A 24,021-nucleotide genomic window follows, 5' to 3' on the forward strand; every position below is an offset into this window, starting at 1 on the left:
TCATTCTAGTATGTAGTTTATTTAGTTTCACCACTATACAGTAGGTTTCTTTACGTCACGTGAATTTTTACTGTTTTGCGGGAAATTTCCAGTCTCTGATGGTGATAAGAAGGCAATTCTGAGAAGGAAATTATTTAACGGGGTTTTCCAGGAAATACATTTTTTTTATTCTTGTCCTGGTTAACAAAGGCTATGATTAAGAGCCCTAATGCTCGAAACGTATGTAGGCATAGTGTTCAATTTTAGTTTTTTTCCATTTGATATTTTAATAGTTACCAATAAATAATGTTTTTATAGTCCGTTCCATTGCGGTTGCTGGATGGCTTTTTGACTTCTATGAAATAAAAAAAAGTATGTTGGAAGACCCTTTAACGCTAAGTTCCCACAATGAGCTTTTAGTGAGTTTTCGATGTTGCAGAATTTCTCCACCTATTATGATATGCAATACAATATTATATTCTGGTACCGTGCTAGCCAGAAAAATTGATGTATATATTTATGCCTCAAAAAATACAAAATACCTATGAGTGATACCATTTATTTATGAACCAGAAAAATTATACGTGTAAGCTTTCAGGGCACAATGGCTCCATCACAGGCAGGTTTACAAATCCATTTTGTCTTTAACACTAGAACTACTGAACTCGTGACACCTATATAGAAATACATGGTGCAAAGTAGTCAAAATGACTACCTCAGTAGTTCTAGTGTTAAAATACTTAAAAAAAAAAAAAAAAGTTAATATTTTTCACAACCTTGCAATTTTCACACTGGCACTGGGTTCTTTTTTAGGACGTTTGAAAGTTTTCTAGAATAAAACACCTTCAAATATCGCCACATTTTTGCACAACTTAGAGGAGCACAATAATTTGGTGACTTTTGGTGTGTTTACACCAGTCCCAACCAGCTTCCCCAAAGTGAATGGAGCTTGAGTGGGGCGAGGCGTGGTGGGACCCACCCAAAAAATTAATCAAAACTTATTCCACTGTAATGGTGTAAATTAGCGCAGAAGTGTAATTCGAGTCCCTGATTGAAGTAACATTTCTGGCGCTGACACACTCCATTCTTAAAGGGAACCTAAAAAAACTTCACTATACGGAGAGAGAAGGTATGCACACCAGTGACTATGTAAGGGGAATACATGTAATAGCAGTAACTGCTGTGTGAATACTGGCCTGAAAAATACAATAGCTACATGTGAAAATGAAAAAATGACAATGGAATCTGCATTACTGCCACAAAATTTGAAGAAAAAGAAATTTAGCTATTGAATTGATCAATGCAACAGAGCCCCAAACCTCTTCACGGTATTCTCTTATTTTTTGCAGATTCCATTGTCATTTTTTCATTTTTACATATAGCTATTGTCTTTTTCAGGCCAGTATTCACACAGCAGTTTCTGCTATTACATGTATTCCCCTTGCATAGTCACTGGTGTGCATACCTTCTCTCCATATAGTGAAGTTTTTTTAGGTTTTTGCACCCAGGTAAGACTTAAAATGGTGTTCCAAACGTTATTTCTTTATTTGTTAGTAGTCTTTCGTTTGTGAACCCGACCCCACCCATACCTATTACCGGTCCACATTATACATAAATAGCCTGGGTCTCAGCTTCCCATGCACGGTAAGTTTTTTATCTACATGAGTGGACACACATTAGCTAGGGATCCCAAAAATAAGAAAATACCGTGAAGAGGTTTTGGGGCTCTGTTGCATTGATCAATTCAATAGCTAAATTTCTCTTTATTCATATTTCATGGCAGTTATGCAGATACCATTGTCATTTTTTCATTTTTACATATAGCTATTGTATTTTTCATGCCAGTATTCACACAGCAGTTTCTGCTATTACATGTATTCCCCTTGCATAGTTACTGGTGTGCAGCCCTTATCTTCATTTATCTCTCTCCCTCTCTCTTCCGTAGCCGGCTATTGCGATTCTCGCTCTGCACTCGCGATACACCGGTGTACCGCGAGTGCAGTGCGATTTTTCTCTCGCCCTATACACTTGAGAAAGAGTCTCGCATTACATTCGTAGCATGCTGTGATTGTTTTCTGGGCCCGATTAGGGCTGAGAAAATAATCGCTCATGTGCGCTGACACACAGGCTAGAATTGGTCCGAGTGGAATGTGATGTTTTATCGCACTCCACTCGCACCGTTTTTCTCGCCCTGTGGCTTAGGCCTTAACAGCATAGCGACCTCTGCCTTACTGTTGATGGTTAGCTTGTTGCTGTATAGTAACTGTCTAACTCTGTTCACGCCTGAGACCTCTTAAAAAGACTCTGTAATCATCAAGCTTGTTGAATACCAATTATTAAAATCCACATGAAGTACTGGCACCCGTCTGCATTTTGCCATCCCTGAGCATCCCGCAGCATGTCAATTCCTTGCTGCGGAGACGCACACGTTCTCCTCAGAGAGAACACAAAGAGAGACTGCAACTGCCTGAGCCCGGATAGTGGGCACAAGCAGCTGCGGTCTCCTGCGGAGGAGACTTGTGGCTTCGCAGGTCAGGACCCGCCGCATCCAGGAAGCAGCGGGTCCTGATCGTGTGCACATACCCTGATACACAGGAGAACAAAGAGTAGTAATGCTCAAAATTAATTTCAATATATTTATTGGTGACAAAAAAAGCTGCAAATATTTTTTTTATCTTTTATAAAAAGGCTTGAGTATATACAGAACAAACAGGGGGGTAGATGTAAAAATGACAACAAAATAGGCCTGCCATACATATTACAAAGTCAATTGTTTACATAGATTTGTAAAATAGCACATATTCAATGTATTCAACTCAATTTCCTGAAGCGTAATATAAGTATATCTCCAACAATAGGTTTAAAGAGATCAGGAATAGATGATACTGGAATGAATCACATATAACATATCCCTATGGATCTGATACACAGACCTTTAACATCAATAAAGACAAAAAGTGCAGCTGCAGATATCAAACCAGGATGGTTAGAAAAGTGCTACAGGAGTGCAGGCAGGCCAACGAAGATGGAGAGGCAGGATCCCCCTCCAGAGACCTTAACGTACGTTTCACAGTTATGTGATTTGTTGCTTCATCAGGGGAAATAAAAGGGGAAACAGATCTAGGATTGTGCTGAAGCCTGTAGTCTATTGAATATGGTGGGTGAGTACAACTTAGGCTGCTTTCACACATCCGGTTTTAGCAGAGCCGGCCAATCCGGCTCTAAAACCTATGCAACGGATGCGGCGACAATACCGCATCCTTTGCATAAGTTTTTTACATGCGGCCCGTTCGGTTTTTGCCGCTTGTGGCAGGCTACTGAGCATGCGCAGTGGAAAAAAACGCATGTGGTGGCCGGATGCGGTTTTTGCCGCAGGATGCCGCATGCGGCGTCCATAGGCATGCATTGCAAATGCAAGGTTTTTTGCCAGACAAAAAACGTGCCAGGCAACGTTCCATCCGGCCGCCGCATCGGCTAAATCTGCCGCATGCGGCAAAAAACGGACGGAATGCAAGCCCATGCGGCACAATATGGCACCAATGTAAGTCTATGCAAAAAAAACCCGCAACCGGCGGCAAAAAAAACGGTTGCATTTTTTCTGCAAAGCACCGGATTGTGCACCACAGGAAAAACCGGATGTGTGAAAGCAGCCTAATTGTGCCTCTCACCAATTTCTGCTGAATTACTTTATTTTGAAGCCATGAGAAGGGCGTGGCTCTTTAAAGGAACATAATAGATGTGAGTATTGCATTTTATTCTTTTTATCCCTGCCAACATCTTATTCTGTATTATTTTTTTCATTAAATCTTGTACTATGGGAAAATCACCTACTTGTATAGACGGATGTGGTGACCGGAGAGCTCTGATACCCCCGGACTCCGACTGTTACCACAGATATGGAGTAATTAGTCCCAGATATCAGACTCTGGAGGGTGACATTTGTTGTGGTGCTTGTCACAGATAAGGTAGTTGATGGAGACATCCCATAGCTTATATTATAGGACTTAGTCACACCGGCCATATTTACTGGCTCCATCCAAGATAATGACAAGATATTTATCCCGATTGTGTTAAATGTCAAGTTCCTTGGTGGAGCTGGATCTGTGTAAAGACAGAAATACAGACAAGTAAGGAACATTGTTTGGATGCAATGCAAATTCAAAGAAAAAAAAAATGAAAAAAACAGATTCACGGCATGACAAATTGCAAAATCATAATTTTGAGGGAAAAAAAATCTGATCTTTTTCTCTGAATTTATATTTTTGTTTACTTTTTAGTTTAAGGTGGTTTCTACTGATACATGAAAATTACATATGGATACACGTGGGCCGATAAATCAAAGTGTTTACTACAGTTTTCTGGCGTAATACACTTTAGAAAGTCGCAATATCCCTGACAAGGCACATGGAGTAGCAAGCAACTTGTAGGTTACTCCTGATTCATTAAATGTTGAGGATCTCTTAAAAGGAATCTGTCACCAGGTTTTCGCCACCTAATCTGAGAGCAGCATAATGAGGAGCAGAGATCCTGATTCCAGCGATGTGTCACTTACTGTGCTGCTCAGTCTAGTCAGTTGAGGAAGCCATAGCGAAACGCGCATTGGGGCATCTACACACCCTTCTGTGCTATTACAACCTTATTATGGGTAAGTCTAGGTCAGATAGACACATTCTGATTTCCATCACACTCCATATATTTTACTGATTGTTTCAATTGCTGTTTGCGAGACAATTTTCTCTCATGATGCCATCTTGTGGCCTTTAATCATATTGCAGCTGGTTTCTTGTATGTACCACATATCCATACCACATGCTATTTATTTAATTAAAAAAAACTTTCACAGATATGTATATTTTTTCTGAAGTGTGGTGGTGTGTACCTAGCCATTTTTATTCTGTGTCTCACTTACCTGGATGTCCCTTTATTTTTTGTAATAATTTTTGATATTTCCCCTGAATATCTATATATATATAATTGCCTTATTCTGTCTGTCTGTCTGTCTTGCCCAAAATTGTGTCACCGTGACATTGTGTCACCGTGACAGTGTCCTTACAGTGACAACCGTCGGATTGGCTGCTGGGCTCGGCCTGGCCCCGTCCCCCCACACGGATTGGCTGCTCGGCTCGGCCTGGCCCCGCCCCCCGCATGGATTAACCGTTTGGCCAGGCCCGCCCCCCACACGCGATGCCCGCTAGGCCACGCCCCCGCATGTGATGCCCACTAGGCCACGCCCCCCGCACGGGATGCCTGCTAGGCCACGCCCCCGATGCCCGCTAGGCCACGCCGACTCGCACTATGCCTGCTCGGCCACGCCCCCTCACACTATGCCCGCTCGGCCACGCCCCCTGACACTATGCCCGCTAGGCCACGCCCCCCACACTATGTCCGCTAGGCCACGCCCCCTCACACTATGCCCGCTAGGCCACGCCCCCCGCACACGTTGCACACCTGTACACCTCCCCCCAGGACTACTCCTCCTATTATACTCCTCCCATTATACTCCTCCTATTATAATCCTCCTATTATACTCCTCTCTGAGGGGTTCGCAGCATGGGGGATGGAGCATGATGGGGGGTACAGCATGGGGGGTGGACCATGATGGGGGGTGCCCAGAATGGGGGGGTGAAACACGTTGGGGGGTGTGCAGCATGAGGGATGGAGCACGATGGGGGGTGCGCAGCATGGGGGATGGAGCACGATGTGGGGTGCGCAGCATGGGGGATGGAGCATGATGGGGGGTGCGCAGCATGGGGGATGGAGCACGATGCGGAGTGCAGCATGGGGGATGGAGCACGATGCGGAGTGCAGCATGGGGGATGGAGCACAATGCGGGGTGCAGCATGGGGGATGGAGCACGATGGGGGGTGCACACCTCCCCCCAAAACACACACACACCGCAACACATGCACTGCACAACACACCACACACACTGGGAACCACAAACACCGCCCTACACAGACACCCACACACACACAGACAATGCTGCACACACACCCAACACACAAACACCGCGGCACGCACAAATATATTCACATACTGCGTAACACACACATTGCACCAAACATACCTCCCACCCCACACCCACACAAACCGCGCAACACACACAGTACCACACACACACAACGCTACAGACACATAGTGCTCCACAAACAATGCAACACACAAACAACACCACTCTCACACACACCCACACCCAGAACAATTACAGCGCCCTACACAAACACTGGCTACTACACACAACAACATCTATATATATATATATATATATATATATAACAAAAAACATACATTTACTACACAATACGTAAATTCTAGAATACCCGATGCGTTAAAATCGGGCCACCTTCTAGTATTTAATAAAGATGTAGCTATTTTTTCAGCTGGGTTTACTTCTATCATTCTTTATTGGTGTCCTTAAAACTCCTATATTTCTCTTTTGGTTCTAAATTATGCTTGTGCAGGAGTTGCCACATTATCTATCATGATTAGTCCTGGTGTCCTTCTCTGTTCCAGATATTGTGGTGTAGTGAAGTGATGTCAATCAGCTGCTGAAAGGGGATGTAATTTTATCTATACTATAGTGTTCTCCACTAATAATATCATTATTTTATTGTGCCGCCCTGGCAAAACCAGGGTGTCACAGAGGTCTGCATACATCTTTATGGTGCAGAGCTCACTCTCCCTTGGGGAGTTTCCCACACCAATACACACCAGCCAATCAGGCCCCACTCGCCCCCTCCTCAGGAAAATGGGAGGGGGAGAGTGGAGCTTGGGGAGAGCAGAGTGTAGTTTCAGTCAGTCTGCAGGAGAGAGGTCTGGAAGCAGCCCCTGTGTGGGGCTAGGAGAAGTGGCAGTGAGGACCTCAGGAATAGGCCAGCCGCTTGTGGGACCCGAAGTGGACCGGGAGAGGGTAGTGGCCCCCCCCGGTGCCGACTGTCGGGGCCCAGTCTGGACCCGTGTACGGAGCAGACACAGACACCAGGCAGGAGAAAAACACCCGAATTACACACACGGTGTGGGACCCGTCCTCACAGCAGCCGTGGGCACCGGCTACCAACAACTTGGTTAATTCTTGGACTTGTGTCAGTTATTGCCTTATACTGTGAGTACTCCTGCACCACCCGGTCCAAGCTGTGGACTGCACCCGTTACTCCCCAATCTATCACACCGGGGTCCCGGGACATCAACACCCTATCCGTGGAGGGAAAATCACCACTTTGCTGCCCATTACCATCCCCGGCATCCTGTGACCGGCAGCGGCGGTGCTCCATTACCTCACCGCACACCACGGGTGGCGTCACGGAACATAGACTACCAAATCTCCCCTGTATATAATCACCCTTTTGTTGTGGTGCCTGGGATCACAGACCGGTTGGAGCCGCGGAGGTCGCCATCAGGGGTCGGAGCCCCTGGTGGAGGATGGCAGGGAGGTAAAGGAGTGAGGACAGTTTCCGTTATAGAGCCCGGTTTACTGTACCCGCACTGCAGGCAGTGGAAGACGGGGTCTTTCTGGACAGTGCCACCGTCAGTGAATGTGGCATTGGGGACCCGTGCTGCCCTTTTGTGGACTGAGGGAAAGTTACCGAGGAAGCTGCGTTGGCAGCAGAGTTAACACTTTACAGTTTGAGCAAACATATCTCCCGATGTGGGAAGATGCATGTTTGCAATGTTTAACTTTTCTTTTTTTTTCCCGTTTAATAAATGCAAGTAGCTGGACAGCCCGCGGACGGTCTGTATTTTACTAAGGGGGAGTGTGCCGCCCTGGCAAATCCAGGGTGTCACAGAGGTCTGCACACATCTTTATGGTGCAGAGCTCACTCTCCCTTGGGGAGTTTCCCACACCAATACACACCAGCCAATTAGGCCCCACTTGCCCCCTCCTCAGGAAAACGGGGGAGAGTGGAGCTTGGGGAGAGCAGAGTGTAGTTTCAGTCAGTCTGCAGGAGGAGAGAGGTCTGGAAGCAGCCCCTGTGTGGGGCTAGGAGAAGTGGCAGTGAGGGCCTCAGGAATAGGCCAGCTGCTTGTGGGACCCGAAGTGGACCGGGAGAGGGTAGTGCCCCCCCCCCCGATGCCGACTGTCGGGACCCAGTCCGGACCCGTGTACGGAGCAGACACAGACACCAGGCAGGAGAAAAACACCCGAATTACACACACGGGTGTGGGACACACGGGTGTGGGACCCATCCTCACAGCAGCCGTGGGCACCGGCTACCAGCAACTTGGTTAAGTCTTGGACTCGTGTCAGTTATTGCCTTATACTGTGAGTACTCCCACCCGGTCCAAGCTGTGGACTGCACCCGTTACTCCCCAATCCATCACACCGGGGTCCCAGGACATCAACACCCTACCCGTGGAGGGAAAATCACCACCTTGCTGCCCATTACCATCCCCGGGATCCTGTGACCGGCAGCGGCGGTGCTCCATTACCTCACTGCACACCACGGGTGGCGTTACGGAACATAGGCTACCAAATCTCCCCTGTATATAATCACCCTTTTGTTGTGGTGCCTGGCATCACAGACCGGGTCACGCCACCTTACACCCACAAAAGTGACCCCTTTGCCCGGATCTGAGTACCCCCTATCCCTGGGCACATTATTAGTGGAGAACACCATAGTATAGATCAAATTATATCACTTTAACATTATATCACTAATGATAAATATTACTCACAAGTGGCGCCTTGTCCTCGAGGAGATGTGTGGCCACAGGCTCTACTGAATGTCTCTACAGTGATGAAATATTCTCTGCCGGGCAGCAATCCTGTGAAATTCACTTGTGTATTATTCGTTTCCTTTACGCTGTACATGGCTCCTGATAGAATGATTAAATACGACGTATTTTCTGCAGGTTTTATCCATGTGGCTCCAAGAACATCAACCGACTCATAATTGTTGACTGCGAGGGAGGATATATCAGGAACTAAGGATACAAATGATAAAAGATCAATGGTAATGGTTAATTACAACTTGTTAATTACAATTACATAAAGAACTGTCAGTTCTTATACACATAGTTTACGTCATGTTACATTCAGCCAGTCCTTACTTCTGCAGATAGAAAATGTCACCGGCTCGGATTCAGTGATGTTATCATCAGCTCTTGTATACAGCATGAATGTATACAGCTCTAACGGCAAGAGGTTCAATAATGTAGCGGAGTTATTGGTTGTTATTATATCATTTATCGCTGGTGCAGATGAGGGGACAACGGTGTGGAGTCTGAAGATGTAAGTCCTCTCACGCCAATCAATGTGGCCCCACCATAGAGATTCAGTATATAAAGTCCGATTGGAGATGAAAAATGATGCTACTGGCGTTGGTTCTGAAATAAGAGAAATACAGTCAGTGTGGATACCGGATGGGAATGCATTTGACCAAATCCTGAAATATCTTGAATTGTGGTTTTAAGCCGGGAGACTCTGATATCAAACCTATGGCTCTTTGTACACAGTCATTCTTATCATCTACTACATAGGTATTTTTAATATTGGAATATGGAGACTTTTTTTGTTAAGCAATTTAAATGGACGAATGTACACTATATCACAAACGTAAATACACCCCTCACATTTTTCGTTATTTTATTATTTTTTTTCATGGGACAACACTGAAGATCTGGCACTGTGATACAATGTACAGTAGTCAGTGCACAGCTTATATAAGGTCTAGGAAAGAAGTGCAATGCCACGTCCACGTCCCAGAACCCCGACACGTGTTTCGCCCTTAAGCGTCCTCAGGGGGCTATCTATCTAATTCTTGAAATCATTTTATAAATTTATTTATACATTTAGACCTTGTGTCACCTGTTTCAACAAGCATTGTGGTTGATGATTATAGGTTCTAAAAGTTTAATACAATGTACAGTAGTCAGTGTACAGCTTATATAAAGGCTAGGACACACGGCGAGTAAAACAGACAATATCACATTCCACCCTGACTCATGTTACTCTATGGGGCCATTCCCATCTGCGATTATTTTCTCAGGCATAATCGGACCAAGAAAACAGTTGCAGTATGCTGCGGTTGGAATCCGATCTGTATTCACTCGCACCCATAGAAGTCTATGGGTGCGAGTGAAGCATCACACTGCACTCGGATGACACCGGAGTGCAGTGCAATAATCGCATCAGCAATGGAGGAGATGGGGAGATTAATCCCTCCCTCTCCTCCGCAACTGTAATCCGATCGCAGCACAGTGGCATTGCTCTCAGCTTTCACTCGCAGCATAGCAGGAGCTAGCAATTTGCATCCGATGCACTCATATCGGATGCCTTACGCTTGTGTGGCCCCAGCCTTACAGTGTATATTTGGTGCCCTTTAAATAACTGAATACACAGCCATTAATGTCTAAAGTGCTGGTAACAAAAGTGAGTACACCCCTAAGTGTCTTATGTTCAGTGTTGTGTCCTATGAAAACATATAATAAAATATTTACAAAAATCTGAGAGGTGTATTCACTTTTGTATTTTAAAATATGCTGCATGCAAAAAAGTTATCTAATTTACAGAATCAAAATGCCTATTACAGTCTATAGTAAGTGTGCAAAATATGATTTATTTTATTTATTTAGGAGGCAGCCATACGTTTTAATGGTTAAAATAAGTTAAGACAAATTTGCCACCAGGGTAGTGTCACGCCGGGGAAGGGGAGGACCCACGGCAAGCAACGCAACACACAGGGTACAACAGGAAAAAATACAACGGTGGACTCTCTTGCTAGGGAGAGGAAAGCGAGGTCACCTGCTGGCACTCACCTGAGGCTGAACACTTCACTCCCTAACATCCCTAGACGGATCCTTTTTCCCCGTGCGCCAATCACGTGTCTAGGCCTTCGCTGACCCTGGCCTTCACCCAAGCATGTGAAGTCCAGCGTGATGCTAGTCTCGCCACTACAATAAGGCAATTGAGTGGGGAAATACACAACAACAAGCACTCCTAGGTTTCTTAAGTAAGGAACTTCGCAGCTGCAATACAAACAACACCACAGCTATGCAGCGACAAGCTTCTTCAGTATGGTCAGCATAGGAATGAGCTATAGCTGGCATAGGGAGGAGTGTGTAGTGATATTTATAGTGAGATTACAATCACCCATTAGATCACTGCAAGATAGAAATGAACCTTAACCACTTCAGTGCCGGATGGAATTAAATATGCTCCAACTCAGGGTAAATGGCAAGCAGGCACTGAAGCGAATATGCGATCCACAATGCATTGTGACGTTCCGATCCCAGAACCCCCTGAGATCATATCACGCCGTGACACACACGTGATACCCAGCCACTGTGAATGGAGCAGTAGCTAATGTTGAGAGCTCTGAGCTCACTACGCTATTTACATGACTCCAAAAGATGTTTATGTAAGTTATGGAAAAGCACCGCACAGCGCAAAACATTTAGCAGTTTCCATAATCATGGACTTTACAAGAGACAACACTTTGGTCCATTGGTCTCTGGCTGTCCCCAATAATAATGCCTCCCTCATGTCATTGGGAAGCAGCGTTTTCTGCCATCCCAGCAGTTGTGACAGGAGAGGAGCTGTGTATTAAAACAGTGATTATGTGACATAAAGTCGGTGTCTTTAACCCACAGTTGATTTAATATTATGTCAAGGTACGGGAAGGGGTTAAAATACAAAACAGGGAGAATTCCTGCTATAAGACATTTACAGGACACAGCTGAGAAGGGCTGCGGAGATTCTGAGAAAAGAAGTTTTGTAACTTTCTTATAATAATGAGACAAACAAAGAAACTAAGAAAATAAAAAATTGGAAGAACTCCTTGACAGATGACAAGGAAGGTAAGGTTCCTGGTATGCTTGAGTATTGATTGTACGACAGCCGGTCTCACTGGATACATTATGCAAATATAGGTAAGAATCCATTGTACAAAATATCAACAAATCCTGAAAACAACTCAAACCAAAAATAGCAAATTGCACAAGCTGAGACTTCAGAATAAACTTCAACTACTTGAAAAACCTACAGGTTGTTTGACTAGGGGACAAATAAACTCTGAATGGAGTTTCCATTGTTTGGTTTATATCCACAATTAACGGAATAAGATTTGTCAATTTTATGCACTCTATCTCTAATAAGACTACTTTATAGATTATTTAAACCAAATTATCCCAATAAAGCTATAGATCATTAAAAAGTTCCTTTATTGATGGCATATTAAAAAACATGGACACAAACATTAATTAAAAATCAAGGCAAGGGGAGCACGTACTAAACCCACAATAACCAAGCATATACAATGAATTTACTAAATCTTTAGCAGGCCAAATAACACGCTCAAAGTATAGAGCATTACAAAAGCAGTTTACAGCATCCCTATATTGGTAAAATACCAGCAAAAATCTGCATTAGTATGCACTAATAGCTGCCCATTATCACACTTAGCTCATATGAATACCAGACCTGCTGTCATATTAATGGTAAAATACTGCTCCCCTGCCAGCCACTCCAACACGTGTTTCACACCGCTTCCTCAGGGAGTGATTTTATAGATTAATTACTGATATCTTAAGCAAATTGGATCAGGAGAGTGATCCATTGCACAATATAATTTGCCGTTGCTTGGATTGTTAATGAAATTAAAATAAAAAAAATACATATATAGATTACAAACGTAAGTACAGTTTAGAAAAAATATATTATTGCTTCCTCTGCAGTTAAAATTAAAAATTCAAAATTAAATTCAATTTAAAATTTAAATGAAAATCATGGCTTCTATACAGACTTGTTTGTCTATATTGTTAAATACTTCAGACCCTCTGCTCTCTCTAGGTAGGGGTAAGGGCCGTTTCACATTTGCGCTATTTTAACGGATTCGGGCTCCGTTACAAATACAGTACAGATCATTTATTTACAGTGGAAGCGCGACATCATGTGGACACAAGGGGGTACTGCATGACACACACACGCGCCATAGTAACGGGCTTCCAATGTAAATAAATGAACTGTACTACATTAGTGACGGATTCCGTTTGTGTCAAAACAACGCAAGTGTGAAACTAGCCTAAAGCGTGCATTTCGTAGGGTAAGTGGACATAGTCTAGCCTAAGGACAAAGGAGCTGTGGATGTCAGGACATAGGGGTAAAGAGGTGCATTTCATAGGGGAAGTATACATAGCCTACCCTAAGGACAAAGGAGCAGTGGATGTCAGGACATAGGGGTAAAGAGGTGCATTTCATAGGGGAAGTATACACAGCCTACCCTAAGGACAAAGGAGCTGTGGATGTCAGGAGGTAGAGGTGGAGGGGTGCATTTTGTAGGGTAAGTAGACACAGCCTAACCTAAGGACAAAGGAGCAGTGGATGTCAGGAAGTAGAGGTAAAGGGGTGCATTTCGTAGGGGAAGTAGACACAGCCTAACCTAAGGACAAAGGAGCTCTGGATGTCAGGAGGAAGAGGCAAAGGGGTGCATTTCGTAGGGGAAGTAGACACAGCCTACCCTAAGGACAAAGGAGCTGTGGATGTCAGGAAGTGGAGGTAAAGGGGTGCATTTCGTAGGGGAAGTAGACACAGCCTACCCTAAGGACAAAGGAGCTGTGGATGTCAGGAGGTAGAGGTGGAGGGGTGCATTTTGTAGGGTAAGTAGACACAGCCTAACCTAAGGACAAAGGAGCAGTGGATGTCAGGAAGTAGAGGTAAAGGGGTGCATTTCGTAGGGGAAGTAGACACAGCCTAACCTAAGGACAAAGGAGCTCTGGATGTCAGGAGGAAGAGGCAAAGGGGTGCATTTCGTAGGGGAAGTAGACACAGCCTACCCTAAGGACAAAGGAGCTGTGGATGTCAGGAAGTGGAGGTAAAGGGGTGCATTTCGTAGGGGAAGTAGACACAGCCTACTCTAAGGACAAAGGAGCTGTGGATGTCAGGAGGTAGAGGTGGAGGGGTGCATTTTGTAGGGTAAGTAGACACAGCCTAACCTAAGGACAAAGGAGCAGTGGATGTCAGGAAGTAGAGGTAAAGGGGTGCATTTCGTAGGGGAAGTAGACACAGCCTAACCTAAGGACAAAGGAGCTCTGGATGTCAGGAGGAAGAGGCAAAGGGGTGCATTTCGTAGGGGAAGTAGACACAGCCTACCCTAAGGACAAAGGAGCTGTGGATGTCAGGAAGTGGAGGTAAAGGGGTGCATTTCGTAGGGGAAGTAGACACAGCCTACTCTAAGGACAAAGGAGCTGTGGATGTCAGTAGGTAGGGGTAAAGGGGTGCATTTCGTAGGGTAAGTGGACATAGCCTAACCTAAGGAGAGAGGAGCTGTGGATGTCAGGAGGTAGAGGTAAAGGGGTGCATTTCGTAGGGTAAGTAGACACAGCCTAACCTAAGGACAAAGGAGCTGTGGATGGCACCTGGTGTACGGACAGGGTAATACATAGGCGGGTTTTGCACGTTGCGACATCGCAAGCCGATGCTGCGATGTCGCACGCGATAGTCCCCGCCCCCGTCGCTGGTACAATATCTTGTGAAAGCTGGCGTAGCGAAAATTATCGCTACGCCATCTTCACATGCACTCACCTGCCCTGCGACCGTCGCTCTGGTCGGCAACCCGCCTCCTTCCTAAGGGGGCGGGTCGTGCGGCGTCATAGCGACGTCACACGGCAGGCAGCCAATAGCGGCGGAGGGGCAGAGATGAGCGGGATGTAAACATCCCGCCCACCTCCTTCCTTCCGCATAGCCGCCGGCGGCAGGTAGGAGATGTTCCTTGCTCCTGCGGCTTCATACACAGCGATGTGTGCTGCCGCAGGAACGAGGAACAACATAGTACCTGTCGCGGCACTGGCATTATGGAAATGTCGGTGAATGCAACGATGATACGATAACGACGTTTTTGCGCTCGTTCATCGTATCATCTAGCATTTACACAGTACGATGTCGAAAGTGACGCCGGATGTGCGTCACTTTCGATTTGACCCCACCGACATCGCACGTGCGATGTCGCAACGTGCAAAGCCGCCCATAGAGTATAAGAATTAGAGGGATTCCCTGCTCCTATACAATTCCTTTCTGACAATGAATTATATTAAGAGGGAACAGTTGGCAGAAACCTTTGACGTCAAAAGGTCACATCAGATTTCTAGCACTTTACATTATTAATATAAATTGTCCTTTGGAATCAGAATGTCAGGGTCTTTTTAGTGCATAAAATAAAGCCACAAATTTAAAGAGGTCGGTCTTGGAAAGTCAACAAAAAAATCATCTGACTTTGCACAGAAACGTCACAAAATCAGTGAAGTGCGATCATTTGCTGAACAAAAGCAATCCACTGAGCGAAGCATTGAATTCAATGACGTTTTGTGTAGAATGCTTTGCCGTAAATTTCCAAAGTAACTAAAGTGGTTTACATACTTTGGCAGCCTTCAGATCGCCTATCGTATTTTGTGTGGGGGGAGGGGGTGTGGCAACCAAAAAAATTGCAATTTTAGCATTCAGATTTATATATTTTTTTCTCTTCTTTTTGCCATCTTCATCCTCCTTCACGTCTACGTCATACACACTCGGTGGTGCTGGTCAGGCGCACTACAGTACAATACTTTGATCTGCCCTGCTCAGGACCTGAATGCCGGCGAGTGTGTATGACGTCGGACGCGTCATGCACCGCAGCTTCAGAAAATGGAGGACAAAGATGGCCGAAAGAGGCGGCGCCGGCAACAGAGAACGTAGACGCCCATCTGAGCCACATCCACCGCAACGAGTATTATAAAGTGTTTGTTTTTGTTTAAAACAGCGGCCTGGGCTCTTATATACAGCATGTTAGAATGCTGTATATAAGAGCCCACTGGTGGTGGTTGCAGCTTATAGGCCCCAAAACTGGTGACAGGTTCCCTTTAAATATTTGGAGGTTTTATATCAATATCATATAGAAGGGTGATGGGGGCAGTTACAATTTTAGGTTACTAATTGTTTGAAAATAAACCATTAACCATCATAGACTAAGTTATCTTTACTAATTAATTTTTATGAATGTACAGCACGGACATATCATTGGTGCAACTTGGGCAGCCGCAAGAGTTTGGGGGTGGGCATTTATATTTCCAAAACAGGTGGAATTGTGAATTTTGATGAGTTATTGGACTTAAAAGGGCCCATATAGTGTATAGAGCCCTTTTCTGGCTGTGTCCGCCAGTAACATACATGTAAGTATTCAGAAACAGTGCATAGTTTTCTCCTCAATCCTCAGCCCAGGACCTATTTATTGCACATTGGGTGGGTGGTGAGGACTTCAGTTTTACCATTTTTGGGCCACAAGGATGTGTACTAATAATAGATTTTATTTTGTATTTTTTTATATTTTTCTATTAATTGTAAAAAGAATGAACTATGGAAAACAACTTACTGGTGGTGACGTTGCGGCAGCAGCTGATTGAGTCGTTCCCGTAGTAGATCACATACTGTTTACCGGGCACAAAGCTCATGAGGGACGTGTTATTCCAGCTGCCATCAGATGCCCGAATCATAGAGCCATTTATATACGTTATATTCTGCAGGAAGAATCCCCCAGCCAGCCCAGTGATGGTGATCTGGGAGGTGGTCGCCTGGATGATGATTGTTTGGCATTCAGGTATTTCTGTAATAAACAACACATATAAAATTAAAACTAGCTGAGCACTTGCCGATTGCCATACACAGGAGATGGGATTTCAATTTAATAAAAATAGTTATTCACTTATATAGCACCATTAATTAATTTCATAGCGCTTTACATACATTAGCAACACCGCTGCAGCCTGTACATAATCAATGGAGCAGCAGCGGAGAAACAGCCTTGGATCCAAGGAGGGTGAATATCAGCTGATTTTGTTATCATAATCATAGCAAGAATACATGTGTAGAAGGGTTAAATGGGAAATCCCATTTAAACGTCTGTTACGGTTCGGGGTTCTGTTGTGCCTCGAACCGGTCCAGTCCCGTCATTGACTCCCACATTGGGGTTGGTCAACTCCACAGCGCCACCTGGCCGTCGCTTGAGGCATCATGTGGCTAGAGTTTTGTATACTGTCTTTATTTATAACGGGGAAAGTGGTAACATAAAATGAGGTGTAGCAAGCATTGGAATTACTTATTTTACAATTTTGACATTTTTTAACAAACAATAGGCTTTAGATATAATTTGAAAGGTAAAATTAAAAAAAAAAAAATATACAACTCCAGGATTCCTAGCAACTATTACTATGCCAAAGAAACATACTGCAACTATAAGACAAATTTTGCAAACGGTAAGAAAATTCAAACAACTAATATATGTAGAAAAAAACAAAACAAAAAAACAAGAGAATAACATCAAAGGTCGTATATCTTAAGGGTTGGGTTAAATTTAAGAGACCACAGATATCACCTCTCAGCATATCTAGAAAACTTACCTTCCTTCAGGGCTATGTTGTACTCATAGATGTTGTGTAAGGAAACCCTATCTATAACTTCTTGTATTGAGGGGACATCTGTTTCCTTCCATTTGGACGCTAGTAAAGATTTAATGACCAAAAGAATATGGCAAGTAATTTGTCTACACCGCTTTTTCAACTCCTCCAAACCAATAGATAGTAGAACTAGCTCAGAGGTCAAATGAATTCTAACCGAGGTCACCGTATATATAAGATGTTCTGTGTCTTTCCATACGGTACCCAACAAAGGACAACTCCAAAAAATATGGAAAAAAGAGCCAGTACAGCCACAACCCCTCCAACAAAGACTTGAATTAGAGGATGAGATGACATTCAATCTCTGAGGCATATAATACCATTTACTAAGTAATTTATAGTGTGTTTCCTGCAAATTAGCACAAACACAATTCGTATATGTGTGTTTCAAGGAAGTTTGCCATCGTTTAAGCGAGAATGAGCAATCCAGATCTCTTTCCCAAGATTTCATATACTGTAATTTAGTCAATTGGAGATCATCATTGAATATTCTGTAAATGTTACTAGTTTTCCAGAAGATCTCATTAGTTGGATTGTGCAAAAGAAAATTCAGTAATCTCGGAATCTTGAAGGCAGAAGTTGTTGTATCTGCCAAGAATTCACTTATCCTAACCCAATTAATCTTTTCTGTATCAGGCAGATGGTATACCTCAGCAAGAGCCTCAAATCATAAAAGAGAATTATTTCTTAATGTTTAAAATTCCCTTCTTTTTCCAACCATCTAGTTTAATGTGTGGGATTAATAATTCTAATAAATCTAACTAGACCTCTCTAATCTTGCTGAGGGGTTCACCCTGGCATAATAAAATATCTTGCAGTAGTCTCCACGTTCTTATTTCTGCCTTGGTAGTCGGATTATCCACTAAACGTTTGTTTCTTTTTATTAAATATGACAAGATCACATCCCGTTTATGACGATTATGGCACAGGCCTTTCTCAATGTACATCCAACTATTGTTGAAATGATCCAGTAATGTGTTTTGGGTTTGCTTGACCAAATTCGTCAAATAATAGGCTTGGATATTAGGCAAGCCAATACCTCCATTTTTCTTATGCTTAAATAAGGTAAGTTTAGAGATTCTGGGAACCTTCCCCTGCCAAACAAAAGATGAGATCTGTGCTTCTATTTTAATCAATATTTGTTTTGGAATAGTCAAGGGCAGACAACGCATTGTATACAAACTTTTTGGTAGAATAAGAGCTTTATAAGAGACCATTTTCCCTACCCAGGACGTTTCAGTGATTTTTAAGGTATTTAAAGTGGCTTGAATAATATCTAAGGCGCGCCTGACATTAACCGAAATTATTTTCTGTAAATTAGAAGGGATAATTATACCTAAATGTAGAAGATCATTGGACGACAAGTCGAACGTAAATTCTAACTGCAAAAAATGATGTAAATGTGGATCTAAATTATGCTCCAACATTTTCGATTTGGCATGATTAGATTGATAATAGGAAATATTAGAAAAATATGTATTAATGGAACTAACACGCCGCAAAGACTCCAACGGATTGGTTAGCGTCAAAAGAATGTCATCCGCATATAATGAGATCTTGTATTGTCTTTTATTATAATAGATGCCCCTAATATTTTCATCTAATCTAATGGATTCAGCAAGCGGTTCTATCGTGGCTAGACTTTGTACCATCCTGAGCCTAAGGGGTAATTTGCATGCTGCGACATCGCTAGCCGATGCTAGCGATGCCGAGTGCGATAGTACCCACCCCCGTCGCACATGCGATATCTTGTGATAGCTGCCGTAGCGAACATTATCGCTACAGCAGCTTCACACGCACTTACCTGCCCTGCGACGTCGCTCTGGCCGGCGACCCACCTCCTTCCTAAGGGGGCGGGTCGTGTGGCGTCACAGCGACGTCACACGGCAGGCGGCCAATAGAAGCGGAGGGGCGGAGATGAGTGGGACGTAAACATCCCACCCATCTCCTTCCTTCCGCATTGGAGGTAGGTAAGGAGATGTACCTCGCTCCTGCGGCTTCACACACAGCGATGTGTACTGCCGCAGGAACGAGGAACAACATCGTATCACCTATCGGTGCGACATTATGAAAATGTCCGACACTACACAGATCGCCGATTTACGACGCTTTTGCGATCGTTTATCGGCGCATCTAGGCTTTACACGTTGCAACATCGTTACCGGCGCCGGATGTGCGTCACTTTCGATTTGACCCCGACGATATCGCAGTAGCGATGTCGCAACGTACAAAGTACCCCTTAGTGCTCATGAAATCATACTGAACATGTGCGTGACGTCATCAATGACAAGGCGGCCACTGATTGGTCATCAGTGACATCAGCGATGAAGTGGCAGCCGCTGATTGGTCATCATGACATCAGCAATGACGTAGCAGCCTCTGCATGGCTGCAGCCGACGCCATTACCACATGCCATGTGGTCTGGGCCATGAAGGCGGCTATAAAAGGTCTGTAGCTCCGCCCATTGGGGCGTGAGTGTCATACTGCATGCTGACAGCTAAGGCTGCTATCCTGGCTGTTAGAGTGATTGGGTTCCAGTGCCATTTTCCTGCAGTGCTTGTGGCAGGTTTGTGTATGGATAAGGACAGTGACTACATCAGGGCTAGGCATTGGTGCCGAGTATTCGTATCTGTGAACACCTGTACTTCGGTACGGTGAGGGTCAACCATTGTCCTATCATTCCTCGGGTACCCGGTAACGCTAACCAGGTGACCCACGTGGTCAGACGTGCCCCTTTCCCATGTGACCAGTAGTCCGCAGTGCCAGTGGCAGACTTGTGTATATGTGCCAGCCCTAGGTACCCAGTGACGCTATCTGGGTAGCCTACTCGGTCTGACGTGCCCTCTACGCACGAGACTGATTCCTTTGTACCTGTACACGGTCTGACGTGCTGTATACGCACGTGACCGGATCAGCGGTAACGCCCTAGATTTCTCAGTGACGCTAACTGAGTTATCTCTCGGTCTGATGGGTTCTTACACACGTGACCGATACCTGTCGCGATTCCTTTTGGTTTTGACGTGTCCCTACACACGAGACCATTACCCATGTACCTGTGAGGTTAACAGGGACACACTACACATTGAGGTGTGCCCTTAAACATCCCCTTCATTTCCTTTGGGTTCTCCTGAGTTGCTGTATTTCGTTCTCCTGTCCCTTAGTGGCTTTAATACCTGCCCGGCAGACTTCGGGTGACGATTGATATCATACTATTTCATATCCAATCGTCCCCTCCGAAACAAGGTCCAATGCTAGGATTACTTTTCTTCAATAAGGAAAGCATGAACTTGGATGTCAGAACACAACATAGACAACAAGCCATGTTAAATACTGTTATATAAAAAGAGAGTATTATAGTGGTCATTGTAATTGAGGTGTGAAGTGTCCATGTTGTGGGTCATATATCCAAGTGGTAAGTTGATGATCATTAACAAGGAATCTGATTTTTTTTCCATTTATCATTCTTAAAATGACCTTTTTGCCATTAGACCAGTTAAATCCGTCATCTCATCGTCTGGCCCAGAGTTGTGGTTTTCCATGGTAGATCCAGCTTTATATTTTTTGTATGTCTTTGTATATTTATTCTAGTATGTAGTTTTTGTTTCACCAGTATACAGTAGGTTTCTTTACGTTACCTTGTGAATCATATTTCTTGCATTTTTACTGTTTTCAGGGAAATTACCAGTCTTTGATGGAGATAAGAAAGCAATTCTGAGAAGGAAATTATTTATGGGGTTTTCCAGGAAATACATTTTTTTCATTCTTGACCAGGTTAACAAAGGCTATGATTAAAGGGTACTTTGCACACTACGACATCGCAGGTGCGATGTCGGTGGGGTCATGTCGAAAGTGACGCACTTCCTGCGTCGCTCTCGACATCATAGTGTGTAAATCCTAGATGATACGATTAACAAGCACAAAAGCGTCGTAATCGTATCATCGGTGCAGCGTCGGCGAAAACCATAATTATGCCGACGCGACGGTCCGATGTTGTTCCTCGCTCCTGCGGCAGCACACATCGCTGTGTGTGAAGTCACAGGAGCGAGGAACATCTCCTACCGGCCTCACCGCAGCTCCCGTTGGATATGCGGAAGGAAGGAGTTGGGCGGGATGTTTACATCCCGCTCATCTCCGCCCCTCCGCTCCTATTGGCCACCTGCCGTGTGACATCGCTATGACGCCGCACGGCCCGCCCCCTTAATAAGGAGGCGGGTCGCCGGCCAGAGCGACGTCGCAGGGCAAGGTGAGTGCATGTGAAGCTGGCGTAGCGATAATTTTCGCTACGCCAGCTATCACCACATATCGCTGCTGCGACAGGGGCGGGTACTATCGCGCTCGGCATCGCAGCATCGGCTTGCAATGTCATAGTGTGCAAAGTACCCCTAAGAGCCCCAATGCTCGTGTAGGCATAGTGGTCAATTTTATTTTTTGTCATTTGATATTTTAATAGTTACTAATAAATAATGTTTTATAGTCCTTTCCATTGCGGTTGCTGGATGGCTTTTTGACTTCTATGAAATAAACAAAGTATGTTGGGAGACTATTTAATGCTAAGTTCCCACAGTGAGCTTTTAGTGAGTTTTCGATGTTGCAGAATTTATCCACCTATTATGACATACAATACACAATTATATTCTGGTACCGTGCTAGCCAGAAGAATCGATGTATATATTTATGCCTCAAAAAATACAAAAGTATCAGTGAGTGATACCTTTATTGTGAACCAGAAAAATGATACAGTGTGTCCACCTATATCCTGTCCACCCCCATTAAATTGAGAACGGCGGCAGCTATAGTCATAGAAGTGGTGTCTAGTTATAGTAAAGTAGCCATGCGCTACGCAAGGAAACCACCTATAGCCCCACCTGGTGGAAAACAACGGAGTTAGCATTTTTATCCCGAAAACAGAACGAGATAGAGAAAAAAAGTGAATTAAAAAATATGAATCGACACCTTGCATACAGAAATGCTATGATATGAAACCCATGACCTCCCCCCAAAACATTGAATGCTGGTCACGCATATGGCGCTCATTAGTGGCCCCCGTCAGCTGCAATGCACATCTGGACTCTGGACAGCATACTGCATCTTGCTGCACGTTGTGCAATATGGTAGGAGACACGTTTGCACAAGCATCTGTGATACATCGTCGTAGCTCCTGCAATGTTGGTGGAGGGGTCGCATACACCTGCTGTTTGATGTGACCTCACAGAAAGAAGTCCAATGGGGTCAGGTCAGGTGAGCATTGAGGCCACTCCACACAGCTCCATACCCAATGACTTGTAGGAAGGTCTCCATGAGGTATCGCTTCACGTCCGCAGCCTTGTAAGTTTTACACGTTCTAATCATAGCATTTCTGTATGGAAGGTGTCGATTCGTATTGAATTGATGATGCCCTACAACTTTGTAACTCACTTTTTTCTCTATCTCGTTCCGTTTTCGAGATAAAAATGCTAACTCCGTTGTTTTCCACCAGGTGGCGCTATAGGTGGTTTCATTGCGTAGCGCATGGCTACTTTTTTATACCTAGACACCACTTCTATGCGTATATCGCTGCCGCCGTTCTCAGGTTAATGGCGGTGGATAGGATATGGGTGGACACACTGTATGTGTAAGCTTTCAGAGCACAATGTCTCCATCACAGGCAGGTTTACAAATTTAATTTTGTGTTTAAAATACTTTCATTAAAAAAAAGGTAATATTTTTCACAATCTTGCAATTTTCACAATGGCACTGGGGCTGTTTTAGGATATTTGAAAGTTTTCTAGTGTAAAACACCTTCAAATATCGCAACATTTTTGCACAACTTAGAGGAGCACAATAATTTGGTGACTTTTGGTGTGTTTACACCAGTCCCAACCAGCTTCCCCAAAGTGAATGGAGCTTGAGTGGGGCGAGGCGTGGCGGGACCCACTCAGAAAATTAATCAAAACTTATTCTAATGTAGTGGTGTAAATTACCCCAGAAGTGTAATTCCAGTCCCTGACTGAAGTAACATTTCTGGCGCTGACACACTCCATTCTTAAGGGGAACCTATCAGATCCTGTATGGACCTAGAACCAAAAGCAGTTCTGGGTGCATATTGCTAATCCCTGCCTAACTCTACCAGCCTATAGTAGCATAGATAATGGGATCTTTAGAAAAAGTATTTCTAAACATCCTTTATGATATGCTAATAAGGCCACCGACTAGTCGCAAGTGCGTTAGTCCCCTAGGCTAGTCGGCCCCCTTAGCATGTCGGCACGCCCCTGTGGGAGTGCTAGCATGCTAATGAATGTGCAGTGTTAGAGGCATGGTCACTCTCACCTCAGCTGCCACCGCTGGTTTTCAGCTCAGTACACAAGATTAAAACATCCCTGGACTTCTGGTCATGCGCACTACATCAGTTTGAAGCCAGGATGCATACACCCAACTTCATAGTGTCACGCTCCCCGTGTCCCAGCACCACTCCTTACCCACTGATCCAGTCCACGTGTCCACCGGTCATGGCTGCCGCTCCCGCTCTTGCTCCCCAGAGTCCTGTTCCTTGTCTCAGGAGTCTGATTCTGACTAATGTTCTGTATAGGACCGGGCCGCGCCCGCTCACCTGGTCTTATAGCCCCAGCACTGCTGCAACAGGAAATG

The 24,021-nt window shown here is 44.5% G+C and overlaps 1 protein-coding gene across 1 annotated transcript in view; it reads right to left on the reverse strand.

Moving 5' to 3' along the window:
* LOC142254310 (receptor-type tyrosine-protein phosphatase eta-like) overlaps positions 1–24,021 on the reverse strand; it is a 132,168-nt gene that overhangs the window by 94,392 nt on the left and 13,755 nt on the right. The window contains exons 3-6 of the mRNA XM_075325358.1: positions 21,852–22,002; positions 16,317–16,547; positions 8,653–8,901; positions 3,811–4,080 (exon numbers count right to left, since the gene is read on the reverse strand). Coding sequence (XP_075181473.1) covers positions 3,811–4,080; positions 8,653–8,901; positions 16,317–16,547; positions 21,852–22,002 — 901 coding nt within the window. The remainder of the gene's footprint in view (positions 1–3,810; positions 4,081–8,652; positions 8,902–16,316; positions 16,548–21,851; positions 22,003–24,021) is intronic.

This window comes from Anomaloglossus baeobatrachus, chromosome 10 (genome assembly GCF_048569485.1).
Source record: "Anomaloglossus baeobatrachus isolate aAnoBae1 chromosome 10, aAnoBae1.hap1, whole genome shotgun sequence".
Classification (NCBI taxonomy): domain Eukaryota; kingdom Metazoa; phylum Chordata; class Amphibia; order Anura; family Aromobatidae; genus Anomaloglossus; species Anomaloglossus baeobatrachus.